Source organism: Aquarana catesbeiana, linkage group LG01 (genome assembly GCF_042186555.1).
Source record: "Aquarana catesbeiana isolate 2022-GZ linkage group LG01, ASM4218655v1, whole genome shotgun sequence".
NCBI lineage: Eukaryota > Metazoa > Chordata > Amphibia > Anura > Ranidae > Aquarana > Aquarana catesbeiana.
In genome coordinates, this window is record NC_133324.1 from 673,578,947 (window position 1) to 673,591,914 (window position 12,968).

General features: G+C 41.8%; 1 protein-coding gene across 13 annotated transcripts in view; it reads left to right on the forward strand.

Annotated features, from left to right (window-relative positions):
• Positions 1–12,968, forward strand: part of ALPK1 (alpha kinase 1) — a 189,649-nt gene that overhangs the window by 135,602 nt on the left and 41,079 nt on the right. For all 13 annotated transcript variants that reach the window (XM_073602555.1, XM_073602591.1, XM_073602601.1 and 10 more), the window contains 2 exons: positions 5,927–6,125; positions 10,089–10,148. In XM_073602555.1, coding sequence (XP_073458656.1) covers positions 5,927–6,125; positions 10,089–10,148 — 259 coding nt within the window. The remainder of the gene's footprint in view (positions 1–5,926; positions 6,126–10,088; positions 10,149–12,968) is intronic.

The window sequence follows — 12,968 nt, forward strand, 5'->3', positions numbered from 1 at the left end:
CTCAAAACCCTTTTGTTTGGCGGGTCACTCTCTTTCAGGCTTTTGTACTCTAATCTACGTAGCGGAGAAGTGGGGAAAAAAGTAGACTAGGCGGCGGTCAGCATTTAAAGCTGCACTGTACTGTGAGCCATCAAAGAACTAATGTGCAAAGGTGCTTTGAAACATTCCTTTATTGTGTTTAACAACAGGTATTCTGCTCGTGCCAGGTGTAAGTGTTTTTTTATTGTGCTGAGAATATTGTACGCTTCCATTCTAGGCAGTGCTTATTTTGCTTTTTATCCACCTCCTGCTTGTCAAAAGTTTGCAGCCCACTTAATTGGACCTTTGAAATCTGAGTTACAAATTAAAGACTATACATAAATTTAGACAAGGTTATACATTTCTGAAGTAACCCGGGTATTTACTTCTACAATTTTTTCCTATTATTTTCTGTTAAGTATAAAAGGAATATCAGTAAAAAAAAATGTTGCAGTAAATGCTTATTTTGCATCTTGTATGTTCAAGCATACATTTTAAACTGCTTACTGAGCTCCTGTCCATTTTAATTTACTTTATATGTTTTATAATTGCATTTCTTCTCCCTTTTCTTGTTTTTGTCAGTCTTCCCAAAGACATACCTAACCCCTTTTAATAACCCCAAAATCAACAAGATCATACACTTGCATTTGTTGCTTATTGCTTTTGCGTTATTTTTTTTGCCAAATTTTGAGTAAACAGACATACACGATATTACCAAAAGTATTGGGACACCTGCCTTTACATGAACGTTATTGGCATCCCAATTTAAGTCCGTAGGGTTCAATATTGAGTTGGCCCAGTCTTTGCAGCTGTAACATCTTCAACTCTTCTGGGATGGCCGTCCACAAGGTTTAGGAGTGTATCTATGGGAATGTTTGACCATTCTTCCAGAAGTGCATTTGTGAGGTCAGGTACTGATGTGGACAAGAAGGCCTGGCTTGCAGTCTCTGCTCGAATTCATCCCAAAGGTGTTCTATCGCATTAAGGCCAGACAAGTTCCTCCACCCCAAACTTGCTCATCCATTTCTTTATGGACCTTGCTTTGTGCACTGGTGTGCAGTCATGTTGGAACAGGAAGGTACCATCCCCAAACTGTTCCCACAAAGTTTGCAGCATGAAATTGTCCAAAATGTATTGGCATGCTGACGCCTTCAGAGTTCCCTTCACTGGAACTAAGGCGCCAACCCCAACCCCTGAAAAACAACCCCACACCATAATCCCCCCTCCACCAAATGATTTGGACCAGTGCACAAAGCAAGGTCCATAAAGTGGACACTGTGAGCTAGGCCTTTTCATCCACATCAGCGCCTGATCTCAAACATTCCCATAGACATACTCCTAAACCATGTGGACAGCCTTCCCAGAAGAGTTGAAGCTGTTATAGCTGCAAAGGGTGGGCCAACTCAATATTGAACCCTACGGACTAAGGCTAGGAAGAAATTAAAGTTCATGTGCGTGTAAAGGCAGGCGTCCCAATACTTTTTGTAATATAGTGTAGGTAGTGTCTGTTGCCAGGAGCATGCATCTTATTATAGAAAGACTTGTATGCATAAGATTTCTATGGCTAGTTTAATCTAACCTTTTTTCAGACAGCGGAAGCTGTAATTGCTGAACTCCTTGTGAATATTCTAGTTACCTGGCTATTATACTACACTGACTTTATTGGTTTGTGAGTCATTGACCTTAAACACGTTGATAAGGTAAGGCGTAAAAAAGTCCTTCCCTGTATATTGGTTTGAGTTAGTGTCTGTAAGGGCCAGTTCACACCAGAATGCAGTGCAGGAAACCTATGTTCCATGCGCGTTTCCCGCACAGCGTTCAAAACGCACTGAACTTACAATTTGCAGCGGGTGTCAATGTTAACTTACGACACCCCAATCGCAGTGCGTTTGCCTGCACTGGATCTCCTGGTAAAGTAGTACCATATAATCAGGTTGCTGTGGAGTTTTTAATGTTGTGCGTGCACTGCTTTTGGTGTGGTCAGGCGCAAATCCATCCCATTCAAATGAATGGGCTGAAATCACACTGCACCTGAATCGTATGGGAATTGCACAGCAACGCACAGCAAATTTGTGTGCAATTCATGGTGTGAACTTGCCCTAAGAGGTCCATTTAAAAAGCGTTATGGCCATACCAAGGTCAAACATGGCAAAGTGCAACAAACTGATAAAGCATAGTGGTTAGCTTTCCAAATGTGCATTTTGCTCCTCTGACTTTGGGAATCCAAAGCCACTGGAGCACTATAAAAATCGGAGGAAAAAAAGAAGCCGGGAGGAATATCCTATAAAGGTCACATGACCAATTCTCTTCCAATTACAGAGCTCTCTCTTTCTCTGCTGTGTTAAACAGAGACTGATCCATTGGGCACTGCTGGATCCACACCATGGCCTGCAGTTTTTGAGTGGGTAGTAAAAAATGTAGGTCATGGTTTGTGTACCCTAGAAGAGTATAAATGAGACTGGACAATGATATCCTCTCTCCATTATAAATCACTTTCTAAGTACTGAAGCAGAAGGGTCAGGCAACTATTCTTCACATTTTGTTATGTTGACAGTTGAAAGCCAGGCAACTAGCATGAAAAGTCAGCAATGACAGCTTTTTATGATTTACATGCAAAATGTTTCATTTTGATCCACTCATTTTTGGTATTTTGACTACATGCAACTTAAAGTGGTTGTAAACCCAAAAAAAATTACCTGGTACAGCAGAGGATGTCATTTCATCTATGCCCAGTCTTGCCACAAAGAGTTAATCCAGCTCTGAGCTGGAAAAAAAGACATGTTATACTTACCCATAGTTACCTAAAACATGTTATACTTACCTGCTCCGTGTGCCCATTTACACACTTGGCCCCACCTCCGCTCTCCCAATGGGCAATGGCTCCCTGCTCTGTGAGCCAGTGAGGAGAGAGAGACCCTGAAGAGCTGCTGCTGTCATGCACATTGCTGGATCGAGATGGGGCTCAGATAAGTATAACGGTGTTGGGGGGGTTGTTGCACCCAGAAGGTTTTTGTACCTTACTGCATAGAATGCATTAAGATAAAAAATCTTGAACCTTTGGAATCACTTTAACCACTTCAGCCCCAGGAAGATTTTACCCCCTTCCTGGCCAGAGCACTTTTTACAATTGTGTCGCACTGCGTCGCTTTAACTGACAATTGCGCGGTCATTCGACGCTGTACCCAAGTGAAATTTGTGTCCTTTTTTCCCCCCACAAATAGAGCTTTCTTTTGGTGGTATTTGATCACCTCTGTGGTTTTTATTTTTTGCGCTATAAACAAAAAAAGAGCGACAATTTTGAAAGAAAAACAATAGTTTTTACTTTTTGCTATAATAAATACCCCCCAAATTAAAAAAAAAAAAACTAATTTCTTCATCAGTTTAGGCCAATATATATTCTTCTACATATTTTTGGTAAAAAAAATTGCAATAAGCGTATATTGATTGGTTTGCGCAAAAGTTATAGCGTCTGCAAACTATGGGAAAGATTTATGGCATTTTAATGGTATTTTTATTATTTATTTATTTTTTTTTACTAGTAATGGCGGTGATCTACAATTTTGGTACTGCGACATTGCGACGGACAGATCGTAGACTTTTGACACTTTTTTGGGACCATTGGCATTTATAAAGCGATCAGTGCTATAAAAATGCACTGATTGCTATGTAAATGTCACTGGCAGGGAAGGGGTTAACACTAGAGGACGATCAAGGGGTTAATTGTGTGTTCCCTCAGTGTGTTCTAACTGTATGGGGATAGGATTGACTAGGAGAGGAGACATTTCGTTTTTCCCACTTCGTAGGAACAAACGATGTGGCTCCTCTCATCTGACAGCACAGGGATTTGTGCGTTTACACACACAAATCCCCGTGCTGGCGCTCGTGCACGCGGATGCACGTGGCCAGCAGGGATCGTTCACGCCGTGCACGAAAAAGGGTAGGACGTACCCATATGGTATTTCGCCCAGGAGAGCCATTGTGCGACAGTATATCTGCGTGACATGGTCGGGAACCGGTTAACCACCAGCCCCGGAAGATTTTATCCCTCTCCTGACCTGAGCACTTTTTGCGATTCGGCATTGCGTCGCGATAACTGACAATTGCGCAATCGTGCGACGTTGCACCCAAACAAAATTGATATGCTTTTTTTCCCCACAAATAGAGCTTTCTTTTGGTGGTATTTAAAGTGGGGTTCCACCCAAAAAAACAAAAATACCTGAAAAATTGTAAAAAAAAAACAAAAAAAATTTGAATATTTTTTTTTTTTTACTTACCTCTAAATGCCTATTGCTAGGTGGTCCCTCGTAGTCTGCCTCTTCCTTTGCCTGGGCTGGTGACATCACTTCCCCCTTGGCACAGGAAGGGCTCGGCTCTGCTCCCTCCCTCCTGTCAATCATCTGGGACCCATTACAGGTCCCAGGTGATTGAGTGGCCAATCACGGCGCGCGGCGCCGCTCGCGCATGCGCAGTGGGTGCCAAGCTGTGAAGCCACAGCACGGCGCCCACAGTTGAAATGCCGGCGCCGACGAGCGGAGGGGGGGGGACAAGCGGGGCTTCGATCCCCCGCATCGCTGGACCCAGGGACAGGTAAGTATCCAATTAAAAGTCAGCAGCTGCAGTATTTGTAGCTGCTGACTTTTAAATTTATTTTTTTTAATGGAGCCCCTGGGTGGAACTCCTCTTTAATCACCTCGGCGGTTTTTATTTTTTGCACTATAAACAAAAAAAGAGCGACAATTTTGAAAAAAACGCAATATTTTTTACTTTTTACTATAATAAATATCCCCCAAAAATGTATTAAAAAAATGTTTTTTTCCTCAGTTTAGGCCGATGTGTATTCTTCTACATATTTTTGGTAAAAAAAATTGGAATAAGCGTATATTGATTGGTCTGCGCAAAAGTTATAGCGTCTACAAAATAGGGGATAGTTTTATGGTATTTTTATTATTAATTTTTTTTTTTTTACTAGTAATGGCGGTGATCTGTGATTTTTATTGGGACTGCGACATTAAGGCGGACACGTCGGACAATTTTGACACATTTTTGGGACCGTTGGCATTTATACAGCGATCAGTGCTATAAAAATGCATTGATTACTGTAAAAATGTCACTGGTAGGGAAGGGGTTAACACTAGGGGGCGATTAAGGGGTTAATTGTGTTCCCTAGTGTTTGTTCTAACTGAAGTGGGGAGGGGATTGTGTAGGGAAGATGACAGATCGCTGTTCATACTCTGTATGAACAGACGATCTGTCTCTTCTCCCCTTAGAGAACCAGAAACTGTGTTTATACACACAGATCCTGGTTCTCGGTGTGCCCCGAGCCATCGCGGGAGCCCGGCGTTGATCGCGACCGCTGGGCACTCGCATCGGCTCCATGGGTGGGCAGGGGGGGGAAGCGTGCCCCTAGTAGCCACAGGGCGAAGCGACATTACATAACATAGTTTCACACAGCTGTGCCATTCTGCCGCAATACAACTGCGGCGGCTGGTCGGCAAGTGGCACTGCTGTGTCCCACATTTCACAGAGCCTTCCTTTTAAACTACAGAGGTGTTGGGAGGAGGAGTTTCAGGAGGCGGAGTCAGCACAGGATCACTGCTTGCAGGCAGCAAAGTACCATGGGATATGTAGTCCTTGAAAGTAAACAGCAGAGGAGATGCTGCAAAGCATGCAGGGAAACCAGAAAGTTTTGGAAAGAAATGGCCAGCAGACAGGCAGAACTCACAACAAGAAACTAGATTTTCAAGTAAGCTTATATTGGATTGTTATTAATAACAATTTTTTGCACTGTTATTACAATGCTGATGTTATAAAATGAAAATGTACACTGTGACCATAGATTTCCTTAATGTTATTGCAGCAAGATATAATGCAATGCTTGACATAGTGGTTCATTATCTCTCCATGCTAGGTGTATTTGAAAGCTTGTATAAAGGTTCAAGACGGTGGTACCGCTGCTGCCATTGTGTTCCTGATTGACCGATTTCTATACTGGACAGATGCATCCACAAGACTTCTGTCGGTTGCCAAAGCTTTGCACAAGTTGTGGCCTTCCACACCAATAGCCCCACAGGTGGTTATTCGGCAAGCTCGCATCTCCGTAAATACAGGTGACATATCTCTGAGTTGATCTTTCTCTGTTTTCTGAGCTTAGATCCAATTAGGAACTACTTGACTTTCAAGAGGACACTTGGTGCCATTATGGCATGACATTTCTATGAACCCAGTGGCATCCTTTCAAACCTAGGGCCAGCCTCCCTTTATTTTAACAAAGGGGCAAGAAAGAAGAGTTTCAGAGCCAAAAGAGGTAGAGAGATTTGTGAAAGGGTGTGGAAAATACTAATTGGGCCTTTTGTTCCCAAACAAATATACCCTGCTGGTTTCAAACAGGGGTATCTGAATTGCCTTACTTCTGATCAAGAGCCCCTGTAATGCAACAGACAATCTAGGCATTATATAAAAGCTTGCTCCTATATTCTGTATCTTGTATTCTATTCCATAGGATCTCTTAACTAAATAAACAAGTGACCAAAAATGACAGGTTCTCCCTTTTACTTCATTTTTGAAGGAGCAAATGTTGCGACAGCTGTGTGTATTTGTGACTTCTTTTGTCATTCTGGTTTTTAAAATTGTACTCTGATCTCTGATTTGCAGATAACAGATTTTTCTATATGTATGATGAACAGACTTTCTGTTTTATTTACATCTATGAATATTAGATCTAATGTTTGACAAAAGCCTTCTGTATTAGAGAGACATATTTAAAAAGTTATAAATTTGAAATGTTTTACATTTTCACTGCAGGTGAATCTTCCTGTTGCACTTGTTATAAATTAAGAGGAATTATACACAACCTGTGAATGTTTGGTGAATGCCATAATCACTACTTTATAAATATGCCCCATATGATTTGTGACTGAAATTACTGTACATCATTAATGTTTGAAACGTATAATTAGATTAAACAAAAGTGACACTAAAATAAGGAGGTTGATGGGAAATTATATGACCCCTTTGCTGTGTAGTTGTTTGCTCCATGTTAACTTCTGTACTGTGCCCATATCATATCCCATATCAGACACACAGTTTACTCAGTAGTGCCCACAACCAGATAGACAATAGGGTTGATTTACTAAAAAAAAAAAGTAGCGCATGCTTACTTTGCTAAGTGAATATTTACTAAGGTTACGGAATCAGGTCAAGCTAAGTTTAAAAAAAATAACTTTGCAAAGAATACCCAATCACGTGCAAGAAAAATGTAAGGCTGTCCACTTATTCATCCAATCATATGCAAGCAAATTTTATTTTATTTTTTATTTTAACCATTGACAAAAAAAAAAAACCTGGAAGCTAATTCGTTTTTATGCAGAACTGCACAAGATTTTGCTCTCCAGTTTTAGCAAATCAACCCCATTGTTCCATTAGGAGCATTTCTTCCCTGTTATAAACAGAAAAGTCAGTGTTACTACCCATACACCACATAGATAGCAGAGCTCCCAGGTGCTTGATCCACAGTCGCTGGCTGAGTAGAGTATTTCAGCCTATAAGGCCTTAGTCATAACCTAATGACTTAGGCTGAAACGCGTCAACTGACTAAATATGCGTTTGTTCACTGTGGCTATTCAATAAAATGAAGACATTTTAAAAGCAACAACCGGAGTGCGGATCATTTTTTCTACATTTCTTCCCTGTTGCCAGTACTATCTTCTGCAGCTCTTCCCACACTGTCTGCAATAACTTCTCTGGTAGCTCTCTCCCTCTGTCTGTCTGCACTACATTCTCTGGCATCTCTCCACTCCTCCCTTCCATACTATGTTTTCTGACTCCACCCCAGAGTCACACTGCGAGGAACGTCCCATGCACCCAATATTTTCTGGCAGTTCCTTGTCCACAATTTCAGCTCTCCAATCACAATCTGCAATGCTTTATCTTGCTGTTTCTATATCACTGTCCGTAATAGTCTCTCTCTTGCAGGTGTCTCCCAACTGTACATACTACAACCAATCATATCTGCCTCTGTTCACATTGCACTAAACCTCGTTCTCTTTTCACAATACGTCTGCTGCACTGAACACTATACACTGTCTGATTCCCTGTAATTGTACCTCAACTCTTTGTTCTGTGACTGCTGCTTTGTCAATACTTATCTGTTCAAGTTTTTCATGCAGTCTGCAGTCTCTATTTTCCACAATACTTTCCCTTGTATGGTATGTTGCCTGAGAACCCTGTCCCTACTTTTCTTTTACAGCCACAGTGGAGGCAAACTCCCAAGCAAATGCCACCTCACATTTCATAAACATGCTGTAGGTCCTGCATGTACTAACCTGCCCTTTCCTACTAAGTGTCACCCCTTTTCAGAAGTGTATTGTGTCTGGTGCAAACAGTTGAACCATGACTTCTCACATGAGGCAAAAGGATATAAAAATTCACAGAGAAGAAGCAATGACAGATCATGCATGACTCCTCTCATTAAATCCCCGATCAGCTCCCTCTCTGCCTCCTCTCTTATTACTTTCTATTCTATGACCTACCTGTTCCTTCTCTGCATCCTCTCCCATTACAAGCACAGTATTCCTCAATTATGCTGAACCCCCACTATACTTCTTTCTCAATCAGATCATGCTCAGCTACCTCTGTTCCGTATCCATAATTTGATCTTACTGCCTTCCTTTTCTTTTTTTACCTTTGCCATGATCATCTACTTACTATCTTCTCAGGCTGGGTTCACATATATGGGAAAAATCCTGAGCTGAATCGCACCTGAACTGGTGAACAGGCACACACCAGGACCCCAGGCATGAACCCACAGCCGCTCATATGTGAACCTGGCCTAACTCTCCTCAGAATTTGATCATCTCACTGCACTGCCTCCTATCTCTTTCCTCCATAGTGCGCTCAGAATTTGCCTTCTCTACCCCTCCCAATGTTTCATGGTCAACTGTTGCTCTTGTCTCTTCTTTAATCCCTGCCACCCCTGAACAACTTTCACTCTGCCTTGTCTATGCCCTCCCCAGTACACAGCCACTTGCTATGTTGCCTCCTCTATCCGTTTCCCCTTTCCATGTTTAGTCCCCATTCTCTTTCCTTCTTCATGGTCCACAATAGGCTCCTGCACTGCTACCTCTACCCTCAAGATCAGCTTACACCCTATCTCTCCCCACGTTCAATTTACTAAGATGGAACCCTTGACCAAATAAAGTTTATCCAGCTAAAGTTTCTGATTAGGTGGTAATGCATACAAGCATATATAACTGCTGCTCAGAGCACAACAAAACATTCAATCCAAATGAACCCTTTAATAAATGGACATACATTTGCTAGATTTAGTTAGGTATTTTTTTTAAATATAGGATTGCACGTCAGAAGGTTAACTGTGTGTAATATATTTTTTGTAAACGTTCACATATTTTTTCATTACGTTCCTAAATGGCATTAGACTATGTTGGTATTTTTTACATTGGAATAAAATACCACTAAATATTACATAGGCCATCCAATACTTTATGTGAAGGACTCCTACATAGCTGTCCCCCAGCCTGTGCATTCTTCAGTCGATGGGAATAGCATGCAAAAAGGTGCTATAAAAACTCTCCATCTGCTATAAATGAAGCTGAAAATTTTAAGCTTGAGGCTGGGTTCACACATGTTGTGGCCACGGCTCACAGCAGGGTGTCTGGTGCGTCCCTGTTCACCAATTCAAGTGCGAATCAAGTCCGAATTTCTGCCTGAATTTGCACCAGATTCGGAGCCAAAGACACACAGGGTACTTTTCGAATGCAGAACGCGACCGCCCCGGAGGTGTGTGAACCGGCACCATTGAAAGCCAGTCACACTCTCCTCTGATGCGAATTGGATGCGGGTAAAAACCAGCCCGAAATGTGGTAGGTACGTCTTACAGGACCGGTCTGCTGACAGAATTATGGAGGTCTCCATTGCAGACCTCTCTTATGTTAGTATAGTGTAATGAAAGGTTCATTTTAAGGTTTTCTGTATGAATGTTTTGTGATAGTGGATTAACTGGATGAAATTTGTAATGTGTAACATTTGTTGTATTTTATATCTTTTATTTACAGGAAAGCTTTTGAAAGCGGAGTATATATTAAGTAGTCTAATAAGCAACAATGGAGCAACAGGTAAGAAACATAATGAACCTCAAGGAGGATGCAGCTGTGTACTCTTTGGGGACTTATTTATATTGACCACTTCAGCCGCAGAAGGATTTGCCCCCTTAATGACCAGGCCATTTTTTGCGATACGGCACTGCACTACTTTAGCTGACAATTGCGCTGTCATGCGACTCTGTACCCAAATAAAATTGATGTCCTTTTTTTCCCACAATAGAGCTTTCTTTTGGTGGTATTTGATCACCACCTGCATTTTGTTTATTTTTTTTTGCGCTATAAACAAAGAGACCGACAATTTTGAAAAAACAACAATATTTTTTATTTTCTGCTATAAAACACACCCAATAAAGTTTCTTTAAAAATCTAATTTCTTCATCAATTTAGGCCAATTTGTACTCTGCTACATATTTTTGGTAAAAAAAAAATCCCAATAAGCGTATATTGATTGGTTTGCACAAAAGTTATAGCGTCTACAAAATAGGGGATAGATTTATGGCATTTTTAATATTTATTTAATTTTTCTTAGTAATGTCGGTGATCAGCGATTTTTAGCGGGACTGTGACATTGCGGCGGACAGATTGGACACCTAACTGACATTTTTGACATTTTTTTGGGAACCAGTGACATTATTACAGTGATCAGTGCTAAAGGTATGCACTGACATTGTACTAATGGCACTGGCAGAGAAGGAGTTAACATCAGAAACGATCAAGGGGTTAAATGTGTTCCCTCAGTGTGTTTCTAACTGTGTGGGGGGATGGGCTGCCTGGGACAACACACAGATCCGTCTTCCTGAATAGCAGAAAGACAGGATCTCTGTTTCATCCCCTGTCAGAACGGAGATCTATCTTGTTTACTATGGCAGATCCCCCTACTGTCACTGCGGGGAACGATCGCGGGTGGGCAGTGAATATGGAGTCTGCCGGACCCGCTGATTGGCTCCCCCGCTGGCCAATGGGCGCGCGCGTGCCCACAGGTTGCCATGTACGAGCCCGATGTGCACCTACAGCGATTCGCGCAGCCGAGCCAACCTTCAGCAGTATAACTGCAGCGGATAGTCGGCAAATGGTTAATTAGAACTGCAGCCCAAACTTTTTTTCTAGTTTTTGGACAATATAGGGAGGGGTTTGAAGATGAAGATATTGCAAAGGGGTATGATTTTTAATGTAGTTTATACAAATGTTTAATAATGACAAGAACACCTTCATCCAAACTGCTACTTTTAGGTGGCTACCAAGGAGTTGCCTTATCTGTTGTTTACTTATACTTTATGAAAATGTTTCTCTACTCCAGTTCTCAAGTACCCCCCCAACAGGCCATGTTTTCAGGATTTCCCTCAGATGAAACGGCTGTGGTGATTACTAATGCCGCGTACACACGAGCAGGCTTTTCGACCGGACTGGTCCGACGGACCGAATCCGGTGGACAATTTGACCATGTGTGGGCTTCATCGGACCTGCAGATGACTTTTTCGGTCGAAAATCTGACGGACTTTAGATTTGGAACATGTTTCAAATCTTTACGTCGGAACTCTGCCGGACCCAGTTCCTATCGAAAAGCCCGCTCGTCTGTGTGCTATTCCGACAGGCGAAAACCGATGCTAGGGCAGCTATTGGCTACTGGCTATCAACTTCCTTATTTTAGTCCGATCGTACGTCATCACGTACGAATACGTCGGACTTTGGTGTGATCGTGTGTAGGCAAGTCCGTTCATTGGGAAAGTCCGTTGGAAGTCCACGGATAGTCCGTCGGACCAGTCCGGTGGAAAAGTCCGCTCGTGTGTACGCTGCATTAGGCAGTGAAACTTGTCAAATCACCTGTGCAAAATAATGGTAAGCATGAAAACATGACCTGTTGGAGGTACTTGAGGACTGGAGTTGAGAAACACTGCTTTATGGAGATTTATGTTATTCCTGTTAGTAGGCATGTATATCTGTCCCCTCCCACAAAGTTATATTATAGGTGTTAGATCAGGGGTAGGCAACCTCGGCCCTCCAGCTGTGTTGAAACTACAAATTCCATCATGCCTCTGCCTCTAGGAGTCATGCCTGTGATTGTCAGGGTCTTGCAGTGTCTCATGGGACTTCAAAACAGCTGGAGGGCCGAGGTTGCCTACCCCTGTGTTAGATGCTTGTAATTTCCCAGATAGCAAGAATAACTTGCCACAAACTTGTGGCAGTGTTGAATTGTAAGTCTGTTAACTTGCTGCACATTTTCACTGCAAGTTGTACACTTGCAGAGCACTTGAAGCACAAGTTCTAGTTGACACTTTTCTAATTTGTCACAAATATGCGTGGCAAGTCTTTCTCTAGCAAGAGCAAAGTTGCAGTGGTGTGTCTACAGCAAAAGCTCTGCAAGTCACAGAAACCCCTCTGGAGGGACGACTATTGTACAACATAATTGAACCAGAACATGCAGCAGACTTTGCAAAGAAAGTTGATCTGGAGTCTTGCATTGCGGACTTGTTGCAATTGTGTAACAAACTTGTGAATTCTGGCAGTAGCAAGTCTAGCAATAGCTTAGGAAGTCATTTTCAAACTTGTAGCTCAATTGCTTGTTATCTGGGCATAATTTAAATTTGTAATTGCAGTGGTATTTGGGCAGCACTTGAAATTGTGGGCTATAAATAAATCCTATGGACAGTTCATACTCCATGCTCTGAGCTAGTATTAAATTTCTCAGCTGTTCTGTTGGCGATACTGGCAGGGAAGCAGTATGGGAAAGGTAACATACAATATTAGTTTATTTTCATAAAATTGTGCAGTTATACTTTAAAAAGTCAGTACACACATTTTTTTTATCAGATTTTATTTAATTAGGTTAAATAT